This window comes from Orycteropus afer, unplaced genomic scaffold (genome assembly GCF_000298275.1).
Source record: "Orycteropus afer afer isolate SDZICR_OR568_19922 unplaced genomic scaffold, OryAfe1.0 scaffold00031, whole genome shotgun sequence".
NCBI lineage: Eukaryota > Metazoa > Chordata > Mammalia > Tubulidentata > Orycteropodidae > Orycteropus > Orycteropus afer.
In genome coordinates, this window is record NW_006921618.1 from 2,917,883 (window position 1) to 2,940,684 (window position 22,802).

General features: G+C 48.8%; 1 protein-coding gene across 1 annotated transcript in view; it reads left to right on the top strand.

Moving 5' to 3' along the window:
* The window catches only part of PAX7 (paired box 7), a 133,118-nt gene that overhangs the window by 64,730 nt on the left and 45,586 nt on the right, over window positions 1-22,802 (top strand). The window contains exons 5-7 of the mRNA XM_007935635.1: window positions 1,907-2,106; window positions 12,103-12,268; window positions 14,038-14,240. Of these exons, the coding sequence (XP_007933826.1) occupies window positions 1,907-2,106; window positions 12,103-12,268; window positions 14,038-14,240 (569 nt within the window). The remainder of the gene's footprint in view (window positions 1-1,906; window positions 2,107-12,102; window positions 12,269-14,037; window positions 14,241-22,802) is intronic.

Sequence of the window (22,802 nt, forward strand, 5' to 3'; positions counted from 1 at the left end):
GAGGGGGAGGCCTTCAACGAGATGGATTGACATGGTGGCTGTGATGATGGGCTCAAGTATAGCAGGGATTGTGGGGCTGGCGTGGGATCGGGCAGTGTTTTGTTCTGCTGTGCATGGGGTCGCTATGAGTCGGAAACGACTCAATGGCACCTAACAACAACAACAACATTAGATTATTTTGTTTGCAAGGGAGGGGCCTAGGTTTATTTATGTTACCAATGCCTGAAGCAATTGAGGTGGGATGAGACTGTGTTGGTGAAACTCGGGTAGGAGGACAGGAGAGCAGAATTAAAGCCATGTATTCACTTAGGGAACGACTTTGGGAAGTGTCTCTCTGTGATTCGCTTTCCCAATCTACAGCATGAGTACATGATCTCTGAGGCTCTTCAGCTCTGACTCAGACAGTGCTCTGCGAGCACAGGGTCTAAGCCTACTTTGTCACTCTGTACCTAGCCTGGCGCATGGCACAGAGCAGGTGCTTAAGAAATGCTTTGGGGAATGAATGAATGACCCAAAATGGAAGTCCCTCAGCTAGAGAAGGAAAGGGCAGGGGAGAGAAAAAGGAGGAGGCCAGAGGAAGACACTAACAGTCTGCCTTCCCTTTTCTCTTCCCCATTCCTTTGTGATTCTCACTGACCCCCTTCCTCCATGCTCCCCACTGCTCCCAGGGAAACTGCTCAGGGGAACTGGGGAGCTCCCTACTGGCCCCCAGTCTTCAGGATGGGGGTGGAGATGCAGATCAGTCCCCCGGGTATTCTCAGCCTTGATAGCTCAGAGCTCACTCAAGACTTTTCTGAAGCCTCCCTGAGCCTGGATGGGGCGGAAACAGTTTCCTGTCCTAATAGCCCTGTCCAGGGTTGGAAGAGAGCTGATTCCAGTCTCCTGGACTCTCATGCACTAGGAAACAGAGGCTTTTACACACTCCAGGCCCCATGGTGGAAATTGTGGGGGTGATGGAGTGGGGACCATGGCCAAGGTTACCCAGGTGAGCTCTCCTCCTCCAGTCCAAAAGTCACTCAAAGATCCTGGAACATCCCAGGAAGGGTTTGTGTAAAGGTCACATAATACAAACCCCTCATGTTACAAATGGGGAAACTGAGGCCTGAAGAGGAGAGGTGCCCTTTCTAGGGTCACACAGGTGGTTAGGGGCAAACCAAGCTGGAATCGAAGCTTTCTGCCCGCCAGCCCTGGGCACACACATAGCTTCCCTCTCTCCTTTTCCTCCTCCCTCCCTCCCTCTCTCCCTCATTCCCTCTCTCCTTTTTTTCCTTTGTTTCTGCAACATATTCCCAAAATGCAATAGCACCATTACTTAAATGCTCATCATTTTTAAAAAATACTGAAATATAAACAAGTGTAAAGAAGAAATCAAAAGCCCTATTACCTTGAAAGTTAACATGTGTTGACACTTTGAATGTAGCATTCCATAATGTGTGATGTATTTTTTCCAAAAGTGGGACTGATCTATGCACACTGGTTTGCACCTTGCCTTCTCCTTAAAGCCAGGTTCGTTGAGGTGTACAGTGCTGGGGCCATAGCTCCATGACTTTTAACAGATGTATTTAATCATGAAACCACCACTGAGCCCTATGTTATGAACATCCATCCATGTCAGCAGAAGTAATCTCAATGTCCAACCTTAGGGGATTGGTTAAATATGGCACATGCATTCACTTTTATTGAAGTCAGTCCCCTAAGGTTGGACATGGAGGTTGCTTCCCATCCTTCTCTAGAGTAAACAATGCTATGGGGGAATATCCTTTGACTTCCTTCTTTGTGCTCAGAAGGGATGTGATCCTCAGTGAAGTGATCAGTCTGAAGGTGGCACAGTTGTGCCTTTGTGCCCTCCTAGCAGACTCTAGCTCCCTGTCCACTAAGCCTCCACCCTCTCCTTCTCTCCCTGTAGGGAACCGGCTGGATGAGGGCTCGGATGTGGAGTCAGAGCCTGACCTCCCACTGAAGCGCAAGCAGCGGCGCAGTCGGACCACTTTCACAGCTGAGCAGCTGGAGGAGCTGGAGAAAGCCTTTGAGAGGACTCACTACCCAGACATCTACACCCGCGAGGAGCTGGCGCAGAGGACTAAGCTGACAGAGGCACGTGTGCAGGTGAGGAGGCACCTAGGTGTTCACACTGCCCCATATTCCAGAGCCTGCGATGGAGAAGCTTACTCAGGGTGGCCAGGGTCTGCGTGTTTAATGGTTTCCCTAGGGATTCTGCAGCAGGTGACCCACAGACCACGTAGACAGAAAACATCACTGTCCACTTGGTGCGGAATAAGCAAATGTTTAACTGTCTGTCTGAATGGTGGGCACCTCCAGGGTAGGCAGGGGTGTGCAGCATGTCTGCTTGGATTGCATTCATCCCTCCAGCCAACAAGTACTTTAGGAAGAAGAGGGAGGAAGGGAAAAACAGGAAGACAAGGAGGGAGGGAGAAAGGAAGGGGAGGGAGGGAAGAAATGGGAGGGAGGGAGGAAGAGGATGTAGGGAGGGAGAGCATGAAGAAAGGGGGAGGGAAAAGGAAGGGGAGATGAGGGGAAGGGAGAGAAAGGAAGAAGAGGAGCAGGAGGGAGAGTGAGGGGAGAAGAGAACAGAAAGAAGGAGGGAGAGAAGGAAGAAAGAAAGGACAGGAAAGCTAGGAAGGAAGGGAGGGAAGAAGCGAGAAAGGGCATTAGGTTGGCCAGAAGACAGAGCTCAGGGGATACAAAAATCTCCTCCAAATCTCTGAAGAGGAGCGGAAGTGAGCAAGAGGAAAATTCCTGAATCGGTTTTCTAACATGAGCAATGATTTTTCTGTTATAGGATGCATGCAAACAGAGCAAGCAAGCATGTTCCTGGTATCATAGAGAGGGTGGGTGGACCCAGAGACCTTGAGTACCATCCTCTTGTCCTTAAGTGTGTGGTTCCTCATCAGAGGGGCTGGGGGCAGGGACAGTGAGGAAAGATCCAGGACCTGCTGAGGATGCAGGGACTGCCCGCTCCTGCTGTGTGGCCTGCGTCCAGGGGGAAAGGGAAAAAATTGACTCCTGCCCAGGCTGAGTGCTCAGATACCCAGTGCACAGTGTGCACTGGTAGTGGGGGGGGGAGATGTCTCTGGATTTCCGATAGGGATGGACTAAAGCTGGAGGGTGGAGGTGGAGAAGGATGGCCTGGTGAACTCATGATGAATAGCCTTGAGGGAGCCCATTCCTAGGCTGTCTACTCCATGGATGGGGAGGTGGGGCTGCAGGAGGGCTACCAAGACTACTTGCTGGAGGGGCCATTCCATCCAGTGGCACCAGCAGATACCCACTTGTTACCAGACACGCTGCTGGGTGCTTTTCACATATGACCTTGTGGGACCCTCAGATCACCTTATCAAGTCAGTATGGTCATCCCCAAGCTGCAGAGGCAGAAACTGAGGCTCAGAGAAACTACCTGCCCTGGTGCACAGAGCACCATAGTGGCTGAGCTGGGCCTGAAAATCGACCTGCCATTCTGAGGAGGAAGAAGTTGACTAGGAACCTAGGATTTGAAAGCAGAAGGCAGAGCAAGGGGTGGTGGTGGTTCAGTGGTAGACATTTCACCTGCAGGCAGGAAACCTGCTTCGATTCCTGGGCTAGTAAGGCACCTCATGCCCAGCCACCACCTGTCTGTCGATGGAGGCTTGTCTGTGCTGAACTGGTTTCAGCAGAGCTTCCAGATTAAGATGGACTAGGAAGAAAGGCCTGGAGATCTACTTCCAAAAATCACCCAGTGGAAAAAACTTATGGATCACAAGGGTCTGGTCAGCAGCTGATCACAGGGATGGCACAGCTGGTCAGCGTTTTGTTCCATTGTGTGTTGGCTCGTTGTGATTTGGCGGGCCAGCTGTGAATCAGGGACCGACTGTATGACAGCTAACACAAACAAGGGAGACTCTTAGAAGGAAACTGTGGCTTTCAAGGACTGTAGGAACCAGTGTAGGAACTCTGGTGGTGCGGTGCCTAAGGCATTTGACTCCTAACCAGAAGGCCGGCGGTTCAAACCCACCAGCCACTCCTTGGAAGGAAGGTTGGGCAATCTACTTCCGTAGTGATATTGCCTCAGAAATCCAAGAAGGGGTTGCTGTGAGTTGGATCTGACTCGACAGCAGTGAGCTTGGTTTTTCTGAGGAACCGGTGTATGTCCCTTGGCCCTCTGCACCCCCACCTGGAATGGGGGCCTTTAGCTGCCTTTGAGGGAGACTCAGGAGGCCGAAGGCAGGCAGCACAGCCAGCTCATCTCATTTCCTCCCTTCCCTCTGAGGGCGACATCTGAGCCTGCCCCGGCCCCCTCCCACTCTGATCCTCCTGCAGCTGTTGTCCTGGGCACATTCCTGGGTGCTTTCTCATTCCCATGTCTGGCAGCCACGGCTGCTTCCCACCACCTTGAAGCTGCTCATTCCTTGTAAAATTTCCTGGCTGTCAGGGCAGTACTTTTATTGGCCCAAGGGACACAGAAACAGGTGTCACTCAAGGTCTAAGGCGGGAGGGGGGCTGGGAACAGGGGAGCAGTCAGAGCTCAGGCAAGTCTATAGGACGATGGCCAAGGCAGAACCCCTTCACCACACTGATGCTCCTATCGTACTTTGGGCTTCCCTGAACACGAGCTGTGTCTCCCTCCTCAGACTGTGAGCTCCCCAGGGCATGGAGTAGATCTCCCCCTCAGGCTGGAGCTATCATAGGGCAGGGGCTAAGTTTTCTCTCTCAGCCTGAGAGCTCTCCAGGCAGAAGATGGAGCAATAAATGTTGAGTTTTTAAAGAGTGAACAAAGGCTGAGCAAAAAGGTCAAGACAGAAATCATAGACCATTTGGAGAGCAGACTTGGAGAACACAGCTGCTGCAGGTCTGAGAGGCCCCCGAGGGCAGAACCAGCCCCAATAAGAGAAAGTCCTAAGTCCATTATAAAGGTCTTCATGTAAGAGCACATAGGACTGGGAGTCCACACAACTGGGGTTCCATCAGTGCCAGCCTCAGGTTAATTGTGTCGCCTTCAACAAGTTAGTTTCCTCATTTCTAAGTAAGGGGTATGAACTAAATGATCCCTATGTCCCCTCAAAATTTTAAGATCCTAACTTATTGGCAATCAGGGCTGTTTTGTGAAGTGATGAGATCCTCTTTGATGGAAATATTCAAGCAAAAACAGTATCCAGTCTATCCGAGGCATTGGCGACAGGATTACTGCTGCGGTCAGTGGGGCAGGAATCTCGAAGACCCCCAAGCACTCCTTAGATGTTGTGACTCTACACTTTGAAGTTTTGGTCTCTGATTGTAGGAGTCTGTAGTCCTGGGATTCTGCATTTCCATGACATCTCATTTCAGTGGCCCTGGCAGATGGGTAAGGTAGTAGAGCGATTAAGAGTGGGGACCCAGAGCCAGATGGCTCTAGGTTTGAATTCTAGCTTCATCACTTACTCCTGTGCTCTCATTTTCCTCATCTGTAAAATGGAGATGTTAATTGCAGGGTCTACCTTGTGGTACCATTGTAGGGTTAGATAATTAGATGTTAAAAAAAGGAAGTGGCTGGCACATAGAAGCACCATAAATGTGGACTGCTACCTAGAATTTGGCTGCTACCTAGAAGGTAAGTGGTTCAAACCCACCAGCCGCTCCATGGAAGGAAGATGCGGCGATCTACTTCCATAAAGATTTACAGCCTCGGGAACCCAATGGGGGTCACTATGAGTCAGATTCGACTTGATAGCAGTGAGTTTGGTGTTTTGAGTTTTGGGTGATACAGTAAGGAGCTCTTGTGGTGTAGTGGTTAAGATACTTGGCTGCTAACCAAAAGGTTGGTGGTTTGAGCCTACCAGCTGCTCCACAGAAGAAAGATGAGGTGGTCTGCTTCCGTAAAGATTTACAGCTTTAGAAACCCAATGGGGGTCACTATGAGTGGGGACTGACTCAATGGCAGTGAGTTTTTGGAGTGATGCAGTGGTTAGGCACTCAGCTGCTAACTGAAAGATCAGCACTTTGAACTCACCAGCCATTTTGCAGGAGAAAGAGGTAGCAATCTGCTTCCATAAGGATTACAGCCTGGAAAACCCTATGGGGCAGTTCTGTTCTGCGATATGGGGTCACTATGAGTCAGAATTGACTCAGTGGCAACATTATTAAATGCCACCTGTTCTTGACTGGGGAGCTCTGGTGTAGTAGTGCCTAAGGCATTTGACTGCTAACCAGAAGGCTAGTGGTTCAAACCCTCCAGCCACTCCTTGGAGGGAAGACTGGGCAATCTACTTCCGTAAAGATTTACTACCTCAGAAACCCAAGGAGGGGTCTCTATAAGTTGGATCCGACTCGATGGCAGTGGGTGTGGTTTGGTTTGTTAATTTGTTCTTGTCTCTTCCAATTCTGGCTACTCTTGCAGCTCCAGGTGCATTCATCCAAGTCATTTATTGAACACCTACTGTGTGCCAGACACTGATCTAGGCAGACAAAATTCCCTGTGGTCTAGAAGCTGATGTTCTAATAAATAAGCAAACATTACATCAGGTAATCAGGGGCTCTGGTAACTGAAGTGTGGCCTGTGACCCCATCCCCCACCCCACCCTGCTCCCCAGCAGAGGGGTCAGAGCCTCCCTTTGAAGCCTGCTGGCATCACATATCCCCTCTGATATCTGGCAGAGTTGCGGGCAGAAAGCATGAGGCACCAAGGAGGGCAGGAAAGGGGAGTGTCAGGCAGGAGCCTGCACACCAGGGGACCAATGACTTCTTTCTCTGGAGGATGGTTTATTTTTCTAAGGCTGGTAACCCAGTCACAACCTGGCATGCACCTTCCTGAGGGGCAAATAAATCCATTTGTGTCCCCAGTGGCCACAGTTCTGTGTTTTTCCTGGAAATGGAGGCTATAGGGCTGATAGGTCCCCAGCTCACTCTGGCATCCCCATCTCCTGCCTGTGAAAGCATCCCTATCTTCCAGTGATCTGCACAGAAGCCAGGCTATGTGCAGGCTTCATGTTCTGGCCCCAGTTCAAAGCTCTGTGATTTGCTTCCAGTTTGCTGCACAGAATCTACTTCTCAGGGTTGCTGTGAAGACTAAAATAAAATAAAACAAGATGGTGGGGTTCCACCTACTCTGTGAGGAATCCCTGGGTGTTGTGAATGGTTAGACATTCAACAGCCGAAAGGTTGGAGGTTCGAATGCAGAGACTCCTCAGAAGAAAGTTCTGGCAATCTGTTTCTGAAAGGTCACAGCCTTGAACACCTTATGAGCAGTTCCGCTCTAACACACATGGAGTTGCCATGAGTCGGCATCTGTTTTTGGAAAGCCTTGCTGCTCTGGTGGCGTAGTGCCTAAAGCATTTGACTGCTCACCATAAGGCTGGCAGTTCAAACCCACCAGCCACTCCTCGGAAGGAAGGTTGGGCAATCTACTTCCATAGTGATACCACCTCGGAAACCCAAGGAGGGGTCGCTATGAGTTGAATTGACCCGACAGCAGTGAGTTTGGTTTATTTATTTATTTGCTAATTAGCAACTTTGAATCTTTTAATAACACCAGATAGTGTTCATAGGGCATTTTTCATGTGCCAAAGGAGCTTTGGTAGTGTAGTGGGTAAGGCATTTGGCTGCTAACCAGAAGGTTGATGGTTCATACTCACCAGTTGCTCCACAAGAGTACAGTGAGGCAATCTACTTCTGTAAAGATGTACAGCCTTGGAAACCCAGTGGGGGTTGTTATGAGTCAGGATGGACTCGAAAGGGAAGGGCAGTGGGTGGGGTGGGTTTTGCATCCCAGGCACAGTGCTAAACACTCTACATAGATTCTCTTTATGGCAGTCCTCACTGTAGTCCCAGGAAGGGGTTCTCTCCATTTTATGGGGCCGAAAGCTGAGATTTAATGAAGCGAAGTAACTTCCTAAGGGTGCAGTTAATAAGTGACTGTGTGGGACTGAAAACCATGGCTGTCTGCTGTGCAGGCTCCTAGTCTTTTCCTCTGCACTATATTCAGAGAAAGGCCAGATGCAATATGACCCCCGACTGCATGCTGCGCCAGTGCTAGGTGTTGAGGGACGGATCAAAGATGAATTTAAAAACCACTCTTTTCAAAGTACTCAGTGCTGATCAGGGATCCTGGGTGGGGGCTGGGGCTGCCCTGTCCCTCTCAGCACCTCCGTTTCTCTGTCTGAGATGGCCAGCTTGCACTAGAGGAAATGGGCAAATTGGAGGATTTCTTGTGGAATAATAATTGTATGTGGCAGATAATGTTCTAAGCAATTTTCATGTGTTAACTCCATTGAGGAGCAGAATTGCCTACGAGGTAGGTCCTAATAGCGACCCTTTTCCATGAAGAAACTGAGGAATAGAAGGATGACAGAGTTTGCCCATTTTAGCAAGGGACTAGGCAAAACCCCCAGACCAAACCCGTTGCTGTTCAGTTGATCTCAATTCATGGCAACTCCATGTCTGTCAGTAGAACTGTACTCCATAGGGTTCCAAGGGCTGTGATCTTTTAAAGATAGATTGCCAGGCCTTTCTTCTAAGGCACCTATGATGGATTCAAACTGCCGATCTTCAGTCAGTAGCTGGTGCTTAACTATTCGTACTACCCAAGGGGCTAGAGCCAGGAGTTAAACGTGGGTGACCAGGCTTTGAGACCCTGCTCTTAACCATTAGTTACACTTTGTGAGCAGGGCGGTACCTGCTGGAATGGAGGTGGCCTTGGGGAAATAGCACAACCAAAGAAGAGGTGAGAGAATTGGCAGCAAAGCATATATGCCTCCTCCTCTAGGAAGTCCCCTTGTTTTCTGAGATGAAGTTAGAAGCCCTTCCTCAGAGCTCCTTATATCACTGTCCATGGCACCTGTGTGAGCTCACTGCATTGACAAGCAGTTCTTCTGTTACCTGTCTGCTGTGAGCCCAGGCAGAGGGCAGCTTGAGGGCTAGGGCTGTGTCCTGTTTGTCTCTCTGTGCTCAGCATCAGGCTTGGCTCAGAGTAGAATCCCAGTAAAAGTTTGGACATGAGAAGGAGGGAAGCAAGGAAGGAGAAAAGGGGAAAGAAAGGGAGGGAAGGGAAGAGGAGGGGGAAGGAAGGGAAAGAAAGGGGGAAGGAGGGAGGGGAGAGAAAAGGAGGGAAGAGAAAAGGAAGGGAAAGGATGCTTCAAATTTTATTCAGCAGCATGGCCCAAACGTAAGCCATTCTCTGACCATCTTCCAGACACATTCATCTATTACCTGTATTGTTATTCATTTTTAAATGAAATAGCGTATTTTAAAATAAAAATGTCAGTAACTCCCATAAAGGGAAGGTGATGGGTTGTAAAAACACACACAAGGGAAAACAAAACACTATGATTGAAAGTGGCACCTGCAGGGGCTCTTCTTTCTGTGTTAAAAAGGAAGATTAGCAAGTATTAAGGGAGCCCTGGTGGCACGGTCAAGAAATCAAAAGACACAGTGCACTGGGCAAATCTGCTGCAAAAGACCTCTTTAAAGTGTTAAAGAGCAAAGATGTCTCTTTGAAGACTAAGGTGCACCTAACCCAGGCGGATGGTGTTTTCAGTCTCTTCATATGCATGTGAAAGCTGGACAATGAATAAAGAAGATGGAAGAAGAGTTGATGCATTTGAATTGTGGTGTTTGTGAGGAGTATTGAATGTATCATGGACTGCCAGAAGAACAAACAAATCTGTACAGCTGGAATTCTCCTTAGAAGAGAGAATGGCCAGATTTTGTCTCTCAGACTTTGGTCATGTTGTCAGGAGGGACCAACCAGTTCCTGGAGAACGATATCATGTTTGGTAAAAGAGTGGGTCAGTGAAAAAGAAGACCCTCCATGGTGGTGGACTGACACAGTGGCTGCAACAATAGGCTCAAGCATAGTAAGGACTAGGGGGTGGCATGGAACTGGGCACTATTTTGTTCTGTTGAACACAGGGTCGCTATGAGTTGAAACCAGCTCAGCAGAACCTAACAACAGTACATGTTAGGAAGGCACTCAGGACAGATTATCACCGAGCCAAGACTCTCTCTTCCGCATGTTCAAAAGCCTGGGAGAGAAGTGAAGTGGAGTAACTTTCTCACTACTCAGTTCAGCTTATTTAGTGCCTGTGTCACTAACTATCTGGGATGTCCCTTCAACAAGGAGTCAGAGGAGAAAGCCCATCCTTTGGGAAACACTGAATCAAGACAAAGATGTCTGCCACCTTCCCTGCCCAAGAACCAGGGAGCTAGAAAATGCTGCCCGTTCCTTGATGGATTCAGTCCTGGTCTGACTCATCCCCTTTGAAACCCAAAAGGGGCTGAGGAGGAGCCCAGACTTTGTCTCATTTTCTTTGGGGCTCTGGTTTGTCTGTCTCTACTCCCTTCACTGGGGAGAATAGGTGGGTCCCAGCTGCTCTGTTTACCCAGGCTGGAAAGCTACCCACTGTTTCTCTCCTCAGGAAAGACCTGGAAAAAGCAAACAACACTGGAGCACGTAAATGCCCCTCCACTCAGCTGAGACCTCCCCCATGTTGGCAGACATGGTCCAGAGGTTTGGGGGATCCAGTGCCAGGGAAGGTTCAGGTCTTCACCCCACAGGTAGAGACCCTCGACTGAGCCTGGTGGCCCCAACTGAAGCAAAGAACACTAGAGCCATCCTTGCCTCTCCTTGTTCATTCATTCATTCAACATTCACTGTATCCCAGGGGCATTAGAGCCTAGAGAGGGAGACAGAAAAGCACAGCCAAGAAATAAGTAAATAGAAGGATGGCTTCTTTGTGAAGAAAGGGGAACTTACCTTAGAAACAGTGGCTGGGGAAGTGGAGAAACTCTCACATTTGAGTCTGGAGAAGGAGGGAGCATTTCAGCTGAGCCCTAACCGTAGGAATCAGCTGCAGGAAGAGTGTTCCAGTGAGAAGGAACAGCATGTGCAAAACCCTAAGGTGGAAAGAGCCCCTTGCAGACCCCTTGTTTTGCACACTCATTCTTCCCTTTCTCTGGACCATCCCAGGGACCTGTCAGATCAAGATAAGGGACACATGAAGGTCAGGTTGATTGAAGTTTGGATCTTGGATCAGCTACAGATTAGCTCCATGCCGTTGGGCAAGTTATTTAACCTCTGTGAGCCTTACCCCTGTGAAATGGGAATGGGAGAATCTGTCTCAAAAACAAACAAACAAATAAATAAACAAAAAATCCCAACCTGTCGCCATTGAGTTGATTCTGACTCATGACAACCTTATGTGTTACAGAGCAGAACTTCTCCGTACAGCTTTTTGGCTAGTCTTTACAGAAGCAGGCTGTCCTGCCTTTCTTCTACAGTATTGCTACGTGAGTGGATTTGAACCACCAACCTTTAGGTTAATAGTGGAGCACAAACTGTTAGTGCTACTCAGATATGGGGAGCACTAGGACAGAACTTGGCAGAAATATAGGCACTCTGGTGGTGTAGTGCCTAAGGCATTTGATTGCTAACCAGAAGTTTGACAGTTCAAACCCACCAGCCACTCAGTGGAAGGAAGACTGGGCAATCTACTTCTGTAAAGATTGACTGCTTCAGAAACCCAAAGGGGGTCACTATGAGTCAGAATTGACTCAAAGGTGGTGTTTTTGGTTTGGTTTGTTTTCTCCCATTAGTGTTTACTAAATTCCTGGATGTGAGAGATGGGAGTTTTCCTATTTCAAGGAGGACTGTGCTATGTAAGCCAAGTAGGGCCTCAATTTTCAGACAAAGAAACCCTCACATTTGAGTCTGGAGAGAAGTCTCATTCTAGTGGGTTCCTGTGCAGGTTCCTCCGTAAGGGCTTCCTGGAAAAGGTGGGAAGTAAGCATATTTTGAAATCAGGTCAGTCATGCAGGGCACTGGGCATCCCTCAAGGCACAGGCAGCTGCCATGGAAAGAGCCCTGAATCAAATCATTCACCCTGTCACGTGGGCAAGCCACCCACTGTCTCTGGGCCTCAGTTATCTCATCCATAGTAGGAGGATAATCAAGCCCTCCCCACCCCCACCCCCACCCCCCATACTGGATGGTCATGAGGACAGGGTGGGATTGTCTGTGAAAGTGCTTTGCAAACTGTCATGTGCTGCACTAGGTGAGAATTTCCTCCCTCATATGAGGATCCTGGTAGGAGTTTGATCATGACTGTGGAAACCCATGCTCTGTCCTCTTCCCCTCAGGTCTGGTTCAGCAATCGCCGCGCCCGTTGGCGGAAGCAGGCAGGAGCCAACCAGCTGGCAGCATTCAACCATCTTCTGCCAGGAGGCTTCCCACCCACTGGCATGCCTGCGCTGCCCCCCTACCAGCTGCCGGACTCCACCTACCCTACCACCACTATCTCCCAAGGTTAGTCCACCTACTCAGCATCTCAGCGCTGCCTGATCCTTCCTTTCCCCTTGCCCATCCCTCCCTCCCTCTCTCCCTTCCACTCACAACCATTATTTTTCCATGATTGTCTGTCTGCTTTCACATGGGCAAAATATTAACATAGAAATGATGGACTCTGCCCCTCAAATTCTTGGTTTTGCCATTGGCCACAGAGCATCCAGGTGGGGAACAACAGGTGGCCTCCATGCACATGTTTAGAACAGCTCCTCTCAGACTTTAACCTGCATACCAGTCTCCTGAGGAGGTTGTTAAAATGCCAGTCTAGGGTGGGGCTTGGGACTCCACATTTCTCACAAGCTCCCTGGTGATGTAGATGTTGCTGGTCCACGGTTAATACTTAGAGTAATTAGGATTTAGAGCATCCTGATATAGGGCATTGAGCAGACCGCCCTTTGCAGGGAAAGGATAAAAACGTTCTCCAAGGCCTTTGGGACCATTCAGAGCCTTAGCCAATGATGATTTAAGGAGGGAGAAGCATGAGTGTGTATGTATATTGAGGAGATATTGGGGTAAACTTGGTAGATAATTTTTTTTCAGGTAATTCTTTAGATTCTGTAAATAAAAATTTATAGAAAGGCTTCAATAATTTTCTGAGACCTCATTTTCTTGCCCCTCCCACTTGAAATTTCCAGCATAAGGGTGGAGTGAAGGTCAAAGCCCTCCTCTGAGCCCCCAAGGCAGCATCCCCTAAGAGTTCCCCCAACTTAGGGCTGAAGGGTCAGGTCTCCCAGGCTGAGGCCCATCTGAGAAGGAGGTACAATTTGGGTCTAGGTTACTTGGTGGCTAGAAGTAAAAGAGTCTATCCTGGTGTGGAAAGTGGTGAGCAGAGAGGGGGAGGTGAGTGAGTGGGAGAACAAGGAAATCAGAGCGGCTTCTGTGAGCAAAGGAGAGGAAGGCTGGGCCCCAGAGTGGAGGACGAGCCTTATAGGGGGAGGAAGGCCCCTTCCCCTCCCTCCCTGGCTCCTGCTCTCTCTTCTGCCCTCCCCTTTCCCAGCATATACCAGGAATCATCTGTTTGCCTCATGAAGCACTGGGCATCTTCTCAGAGGGCTGGCAGCTGGGATTCCAGAGGCCAAGGACAAAGGCAGGGTCCCCCTCCAGTGACTCTTCATGAGAAAATGAAACAGTGCCAAGGATGATAGGGCCAGCCACTGGAAGCTCCCCACTGGGGGAGCGGAATAGCAACCCAGCAGCTAGGAACTGAAATGGCTCCAGAGTTAGCACAAACCCTGTCCCCACCACTCACTAGCCTTGCCACCTTGCACAAGTACTCCAACCCTAATGAGCCTCAGTTTATTCACCTAGAAAAAGGGATCATATTCTTGCTTCAGACCTTCAGACAGCATTTGTAAACCTGGCAAATGGTCAGTGCTCACAAATGTTGTTAGGTCAGTCCTGGATGGTTGATCAGAGTTCCAGCGAGGTCTGACGTTCAGTCCAGCTAACATGTATTGAGCACTTACATGTGCCAAGCACGAGCAGCAGGGAAGGTGAGCAGTTGGCTAGAGGCTGTCTGGATTGTTGGTTGTCTGTCAGTCAAAACTTGGTCAACCACCAGTAATACTGTGTCCAGGAACCAGACTAGCAAGCCAGTTTGTCCCATCCCAAGTAGCATGGAAAGGTGATCCCTTTCCCCCAAGGGTGCAGGGTGGGAGAAGGAGGCTCTTGGTTTGCCTTCCGCACAGGCGATTCTTCCCTTGACCTCAGAGTCTTGGGTCCTTTCACAGATGGGGGCAGCACCGTGCACCGGCCCCAGCCCCTCCCGCCATCCACCATGCACCAGGGAGGGCTGGCTGCAGCTGCTGCCGCTGCTGACACCAGCTCGGCCTATGGAGCCCGCCACAGCTTCTCCAGCTACTCTGACAGCTTCATGAACCCAGCCGCACCTTCCAACCACATGAATCCCGTCAGCAACGGCCTGTCTCCTCAGGTAGGCATCCCCCACCCCCTCCCCAGGGCCAGGATCCATTTGCGAGCAGCCCCCAGTTGGTGAGGGATCCTCGTGACAGCTTGACTCTCCTTTGGGGAAGACAGGTGATACTCAGAAGACGTCACTCAATTCACTGGGTCTCCATGGAATCCCTAGCTATTGAGTGGCTTGAGACAGTTTAAGTGGGAAGCTGGGATATTTCTTTCACCTTCACTTTTCAGGATTTTATGTTCCTTTGTCCTGGGCTTACCTTCTTCAAGCTGCAGACCTCAGTGGCACAGTGGGCACATGCAGAGAAGGGGTTTCCATACTTCTTGCCACCTAGAAACAAAGAAATATTGTATTATAGACTTGCTCTTGGCCTGACAACAACCTAGAGCTTATGAAACTGGCCCACTATCCATCTCATGAGTGTTTAGTCTATGAGAGCCTGGCATTTTCACTGCAGAATAAGCTGACTGTGGTTGGGTTTCTGCTCTGGAACCAGGAGTCCTTCCTGGCTTCCATCCTGTGTTCCTTTTCTCATCTTTGATGAGAAGTGACCAATCAATGAAAGGTAGGACTGCATTATGTTGGTGGAGTGAATCGCCAAATGGAGCTCTAGGCTGAGAACTCTACTCTGATTGGTCTTTGAACTCTGCTCACTTGTGTGGGAGTGGTTGCTGGTTGTGTCAGTCACTGCCTGATTGTGCTTTTAGATGTTATAGGATCTTCTTTAGATGAAGAGGAAAGGCAATGCTGGGGCTTAAGTTAGTTATTGGTGTGTTTGAGGAACAGGACTTGATCGTGCTGTAAGTTCCAGTGAATCTGAGGAACCAATGAGCTCCCTCTTGTAAGTGCAGTGTTACTGTTGGGTGCTGTTAAGTCAATTCTAACTCATATTGACCCCATGTGACAGAGTAGAACTTCCCCATAGGATTTTCTTGGCTGTAGTCTTTAATAAGCAGATCTCCAAGTCTTTCTATCAAAGAGCCACTCAGTAGATTCGAACTCCCAACCTTTTGGTTAGAGTCACACACTTAACTGTTGCACCATCAGGGCTTTGTAACTGCAGTAGGTTCTCAAATATCCATGGAGAGGCGGTGCTGAAATCTATGACTGGTTTTATTTTGCCTCCCACCTTCCCCACATCTGTGGTAAGAAAACAGACACCACAGACTTATTTGAACAGCCAAAGTGTGGTAGAAAGGGAGAGTGTTTGGGGGTTAAATCCTAGCTACACTGCTCAGGGAGATCTTAGGCAAGTTAGCATCTTTGTACCTCAGTTTCTCTCTCACTAACCAAAGAGTCTGTTACTGACTGCCTAGCAAGGGGTGTCCTTCATATTCAGTGAGATAACAGGTCAAAGCACCCAGCACAGAGTCTGGCAAAAAGTAGGTGCTAAATGTACATTAGTTCTTTTGCCTCCTAATTGTCAGGACAACACAATCAATAAGGAAAACCTATTACCTAAAAGGAAAATGAAAGTATCAAAGGTGGTGGAATGGGGGTGGTGCTGTCAACAAGCTATGGCTAATGGGCCACGTCTGTCTAGAGATCCATTTTTGTAAATAAAGTTTTATTGGAACACAGTCATGTCAACTTGTTTACATATATATGGCTGCTTTCACGCTACAGCAATAGAGTTGAGTAGTTTCAATAGAAACAGTAGAGCCAGCAAAACCAAAAATATTTAGTATCCAGTCCTTGCATAAGAAAATTGTCGATTCTTGATCTAAAACATTCCCAAGAATGTTAATTTTCTGCTTGTTCTAGGTTCATTTGTGTTTGCTCCATTAATTTGTATAGTTGAGGATTAATTGCATTTCAGTGCCATTATTAACTTGCAGGGAAGACCTTGAGCAGACACCTTCTCTGTACCTCAATTTTTCTCACCCATAAAATAAGGATGACACTAGTACCTACTTCATAGGGTTGTTGAGGACTGAATGAGATCATCTGTGTAAAGCATGTAGCCCAGTGCCCGGCACACGGGGAGTGCTTGGTAAACATTAGCAGCTATACACAGACTCCCTAACAGTGATGCACCAAGTTCCAACACTATGAGGGTGATGGCATGATGGCATTGACCTGGGCTCTGAGGTGGCTTGCCTGCCACAGAGATTGTCCTCACCAAGCCAGCACCACTCTGTTTCTTTTCTGGTACCAGCACCAGATGAGAGTATAGCTTGTACACCAGAGTGTTTTCCAAATTGTACCTAATTAGCCTCTTTGGGGTTCAAAGCCATGACCCCTGTCTTGTTAGTGCCAAGTGCTAACTGGCCAAGCTAACCTTCCAGAGTCAGGAGTTAGACACAACAGGATTCCAGGGCTGGCTGGATGAGGGCAGCTGCAAAGACTCCAGGTGTTCACACCTGAGAATGTGGTCCAGACCCCATCTTGTAAAAATCAAGGCTGGAGGGGCATCCTTTAGAAAGCTGAAGAGGGACTTTGAGGTAATGAGGGCTAGCCATCTCACTTTACAGATGGAGGGCTTAGTGATCTGCCATTGTCCCTGGCATAACACTGACAGGGCCAGGACTAAGAGCCCAGGGTGCCAGGCCTCCTGACCACTGCTCTTTCCAGCCTACCCCATCTCAGTGTGGGCTGAGGTTTATCCCCAAAGCAGCACTTCTGTCACAGGGCAGAGGAGAGACCAGCAAAGAAGAAGCTCCTGAACCTGGAGCAGGAGTCTGTGAGTGGTGCAAATGGTTAAGAGCTCAGCTACTAACCAAGAGGTTAGTGGTTCAAACCTACCCAGAGGCACCTTGGAAGAAAGATCTGGAGACCTGCTTCCAAAAGGTCACAGCCATTGAAAAGCCTGTGGAGCAGTTCTGCTCTGCACACATGGGGTTGCCATGAGTCAGAATCAATTTGATGGCAACTGGTTTGAGCGTTTTTCATTTGTTTTGCTTTATTTATCTTTTACCTCTGGAGTGTGGTTTGGTGATGTGATTGAAGGGCGAGGATGTTCTAAGCACTGGTTGGTCACAGAAATGAACCCCAAAGAGGGAGGAATAGAAACAGACCATTAGTGTGAACAGCTAGATGAAGCTGAACCTTCTCCCCTATGACTGGAAGGGTTTGGAGTCAGACGTTGTGTCCTCTACCCTCCTTGGAAGTTCCTGAGTTGGATCCTCACTCATCCTCCCAACCTACAGTTTCCCCTGAAACCAGAAGTAAGAGACCTTTTGAGAGCTTCCACCCATTTCTCAGTGCTGAGAGGCTGTGAGGACATGATGAATTGGGCAAACCTCTGAGATGCACCCAGAAGTTCCCACTGAAGGTGTGAAGACAGATGGGAGGGTCTGACAGGGCAGAGGGGATGAGGAGGTGAACAGCTGCCGGAGGAGGGGTGAGGGACTGTACTCAGGGCAGATGTGAGGTCAGAGGGGGGCACCCGGCTGTGTTTCTGTGCATGCAAACTGCAGGGTTAAGCTTCAAACACTTCCTGAAAGAAGGAGGTGGCTGGGGCGGGTGTATGGGGGTGTATTTCTGGGTCTTACACAGAAATTCTTGGCATTTCTTCACTCCTTCCTCTGAGAAGGCAGACTTGACATCTTCAGCACATCATTGTGGCTTTGTGGGAGTAGAGGGGGGCCCTCTGCCCAGTGGTGGTCATCTGTAGGGAGATGTTGACAGATCCATCTCTCTCCCCAACAGGAGGGGCTTCCCTATAGCTCACTTGACCAGGAGCAGGGCATAGGCCTGCTCTGGGAAGGGGCTTTCCACCTGGGCTACAGGGGTTTTCGTACTATCCCATTACCCAGGATCACAGGACCCTGTCACTGTTACCCAGATAGTCTTGGTTCTTAAAACTAGAGGGTTCTTGCAAAACCAGAGAGGATTACTTTGAGGGGTTGAAGTTGAGGCTCTGCCAAGGATCTGCTCAGAGCTCCGTAGGAGAGCTGTACATCACCCATGCCTACTTGTCTGTGGGGGAATGTGCCTCCTGCAGTGGGGTGATGGGATCCTTGGTCTCAGACCCAGCCTGGGTGGTGGGAGCCCCAGAGACTCCACAGAGACCCCTATCTAGCAGTTGTTGTTGTTGTTATGTGCCGTTGAGTCGGACCCCACTCATAGCGACCCCTCCTTGGGTTTCCCAGGCAGTATTGCAGAGTTCCATGAAAAAGCCATTTACTCATCGCAGCTCTCAGCCTATCCAATGGCTTGGAAGAGTTAACAGCTTTAACAAATATTTACAGTGCCTACTGTGCACCACTCACTGTTCCAGGCACTTGGAGATAAATCATTGAGCAAAAGAGACAAAGACCCCTGTCCTAGTGGAGCCAGCATTATAAAGAGGTAGATACAAAACTTGACCTTTTTTCTTCCTTTGCTCCTTACTGGAGTTTGAAATAAAGAAACTTATAAAAGGGATTTACATATTTACATCCCCCTGAATTAATTTAAGGAGCTCTGGTGGCATAGTGGGTATGACATTTGGCTGCTAACCAGAAGGTCATCAGTTCAAACCCACCACCTTCTCTGTGTGAGGAAGATGAGGTAAAGATTTACAGCCTTAGAAACTCAATGGTTGTTGCTATGAGTTGGAATGGACTTGATGTCAGTGGGATTGTTTTTTTTTTTTTTTTTTTTTAACTAATTTACATTACACTGAACCATTTACGTATTTACACTACACTGAACTAATGAAAAAAAAAAAAACCCTCTAATTGTGCAGTTAATGATATGACATGATCTTAGTAAGTCAAACCTTTTTGTCCTCTCCCTCTACCTGGTTCTTTTTTCCTCTTTCCCTCTCATGAAGACGCCTACTCCTCACTTACTGACTATCTCATTATCTGACATACTGCATTTACAACGCTTTGGAAAAATTCTCAGGTGGTGCCCATGATGGTCCAGGGCCCATGTACGCAGTGCCAGGGCCAGTCCAGGGCACCCTCCAAGGACAATCTGAATGATATACCAGAAGCCCCAGTGACTCTGCCACACAATGGATGGCAGCCGAGCAGCCATAAGATGTCTTCTCCTGTTCATCCACATCAACTTGGTCTGGCCACAGAGGGCACAGGGTGATGGCAAAGAGACTCCAGGTTGTGGGTGGGAAGGGTGAGGCTGGGGGAGGGCCCTAATGGTACTAGGGGAGAACTAATGGTCAGTGGGAGGAGGCAGAAAAGGGGGGAGAAAGAAGTGGCTTGTGTGGACCTTTGGTGCTGGGACAGATGGAGGACGAATGGGGTCCCTGCCTAGGGTGGGTAATGAGAGGCAGTGGGCAGTGGCCATCACCCAGCCACCGCCACTATCACTCTTAGCACCTTGCAGGCTCCACGGTGGTTGGGAAGGTGTGGTGGGGAAGGGAGGATCCACTGTGTCGTGAGCATCCTGAAATGAGCAGGAGGACAACTGGAACCATTGGGGCTGGGGGTTGGGGTGGCCCCTGACTCTTGCATAATCCTGGTTTCTCATAGCACCCTGGTGTTTGGAACCTAACCGTGTTGCTAAGTGAGGAGTAGGTGTATAATAATTATGGGAACAGCTAATATGGATGTAATGCTTACAGTGGGCCAGGTGTGAGAGGGGTGAAATGCTTCACCTGCTTTCACTCACTGAATCTCAGCAGTAATTGTGGAGACTGAGGCACTTAGAGGTTGACTTTTCTGGGGTCGTCTACACACCCATTTATCTGTCCATCCATCTGTCCATACACTTAGCCAATAAATATTTACTGAGCCCCTAGCATGTGCCAGAAGGAGCCATGGTGGAGCAGTGGTAAAGCCCTCGGCTCTAACTAAAAGGTTGACAGTTAGAATTCACCAGCTACTCTGTGGGACAAAGATGTGGCAGTCTGATTCTGTAAAGATTTGCAGCCTTAGAAACCTTGTGGGGCAAGTCCTACTCTGTTTTACAGGGTTGCTATGCATCAGAATTGACTTGACAGCAATGGGTTTACCATGTAGCAGAGGGTATTGGTGGTTCAGGGGTAGAATTCTCACCTTCCATACTGGAAACCCAGGTTCGATTCCTGCCTAGCGGACCTCATGTGCAGCTGTCACCCCATCTGCCAGTGGAGGCTTGGGTGTTGTTATGATGCTAAGCAGGTTTCACCAGACCTTCCAGATTAAGACAGATGAGGAAGAAGGGCCCAGTGATCTTCTTCTGAAAATCAGTCAGCGGCAACCCTGTGAATCCTAACGGTCTGGTCTCATTGTGCGTGGAGTCACAATGAGTGTAGGACCAACTCCACAGCAGCTAACAGTACCACCATCACTATGTGCCAGACTCTATGGGAGGATCTGGAAAGTAGCTGAGCTAGGATTTGAACACAGTCTGGCTCTGGAGCCCACTATGCTTTTTTGTGGATTCTGCTCCATGAGGTTTGCCCTATGGTCGATATGGAGAAGCTAAGGCCCAAGGCCATGGGGACACTTAATGGCAGAGCTAGGCTCAGAGCCAAACACCAAGCTTCCCTCTTCTCCCTCAACCTGCTGCTCAAGGCTGCAGCAAAGGGGCAAGGTCTCTCAAATGATTCTCAACACCAAACACCCAGCACTGTCTCCAGGCATCATGTGGGCCTGCAGGGAGCTAGTCCAGTAAGGAAAGACACCTCATCAACTGGACACCATCTGGGTGTCAGATACATGTTAAACTCTTAGATTAAGTCATTCAAGCCTCACAGCAACGCTGTTGTTGTTATATGTCATAGAATTGCTTCTGACTCAAAGGTACCCTATAGGACAGAGTAGAACTTTCACATAGGGTTTCCTAGGCTGTAATTTTTATGGGAGCATATCACTGGGTCTTTTCTCCCACGGAGTGGCTGATGAGTTCAAGCCACCAACTTTTTGTTTAGCAGCTGAGTGCTTAACCATTGCACCACCAGGGCTGCTTGCAGCAAACCTGCACTTGGGGAAACAGGCTCAGAGAAGTTAAGTCACTTACAAAAGGCCACAGAGCTGGTGAATGGCAACCATCTGTTCAGCCTCACTGCTTCTCTGACCCTCAGCAGGACAAGGTTAAGTTAGTCCCCTTGCTGGAAGGAACCTGTGCACCTCATGTGGTGGACATTGGAAACTCCCTTTGCCTCTTTCTCATGTCCTCTTTGTGTTTCCCCCCTTTATTGGCGACACTGTGTTTATAATAAGCATTTAAAATGAGTCTTGCCGGACCAGGGATGAGGAAGGCGGAGGGAGCAGGAGACTTGTAGGCAGGAAGATGGGGAGGGGGATTGTGGGGTGTTAAATAGCCCAGAATTTTTTAAAAACTGATGCAAATCACTAGTAGGAGAGAAAATTATGTGCAATTACGTCCTGATATTGGAAGGTTTTGCCTAGCCCAGGCAACAAGATCTCATTAACAAGCAGAAAATAAGATTGAAATGGTGTGTAAAAGAGCTGAAAAATGAATTTGAATGCTGCGTTTGTCCACAATTACCCCCTCCTTCACACATATTTTATTGCAATTTTTTTATTATTCTTAATCTCTCCATTCCTCAAAGCAGATTGGGGACATCCTGGCATTACCAGGGCATTGGGAGGAGGTAGGAGGGTTTCCGGCTCCCCTGAAAGGAGACCCTTCTCTCTCACATTTTCTGAGATTGGGTTTTGGAAGGATCAGGATTCATTTCTCCAGCTTAGCAGGTTGTAGGAACACAGGGTTTAACCCCAGCCACTCTCTCCTCTGTGCCCCGCCCATTCCTTCCTTCTCTTCCCTTCCCAGTCGCCTCTTCTGCTGGCTGCTTCCTTCCTCTCCACCTTCCTTCCCTTTGCCTTCTTGTAGTCTGTTCCAGGCTTTCCCTTTCTTGGGAGGCCACCCCTTCACGCTCCATGAGTGAGGGAAACCGGGGAGTTCTGGTTTGGCCATTAATTACGTCGCTGCGTGGCCTTTGGGCAGTTTGCTTAGCCTCTCTGGACTTCATTCTCCTCATCTGGAAATGAGGGTGGTAATCGGGAGGCGGTAACTCCTACTCTGGGGGCTACTGTGAGATTACTGGAGGCTTGGAATGTACAGTCCATGGCACTTACACCAGCTGTTGTGGAGCTGACTCCCACTCAGGGTGAACCCCTGTATGCACAGCCCCATACTTTTCTTTTTTCTGCCAATTCAACTTGGGACTTAGCTTCCCTATATCGACCATAGGACAAACCTCATGGAGCAGAATCCACAAAAAAGCATAGTGGGCTTCAGAGCCAGACTGTGTTCAAATCCTAGTTCAGCTACTTTCCAGATCCTACCACAGAGTCTGGCACATAGTGATGGTGGTACTGTTAGCTGCTGTGGAATTGGTGGTGTCCATCTCATTGACAGCAATTACGATAATTGGCTGTGCAACCCTACCCTTAATCAATGCAATTTTCTCATCACTGCTAACCCCCTTCCCTTTTCCCCTCCCTCCCGCTCCTGGCAACAGCTAGTAAGCTTTTGTCTCTATACATTTGCCTTTTCTTGTTTTTTTATATAAGTGAGGTCATACAATATTTGTCCTTTGTGATTGGTGTATTTCGCTTAGCATAATGTCTTCAAGCTCCATCCATACTGTAGCATGTATTAAGACTGCATTTCTTCTACTGGCTGAGTAATATTCCATTGTGTGTGTGTGTGTGTGTGTGTGTGTGTGTGTGT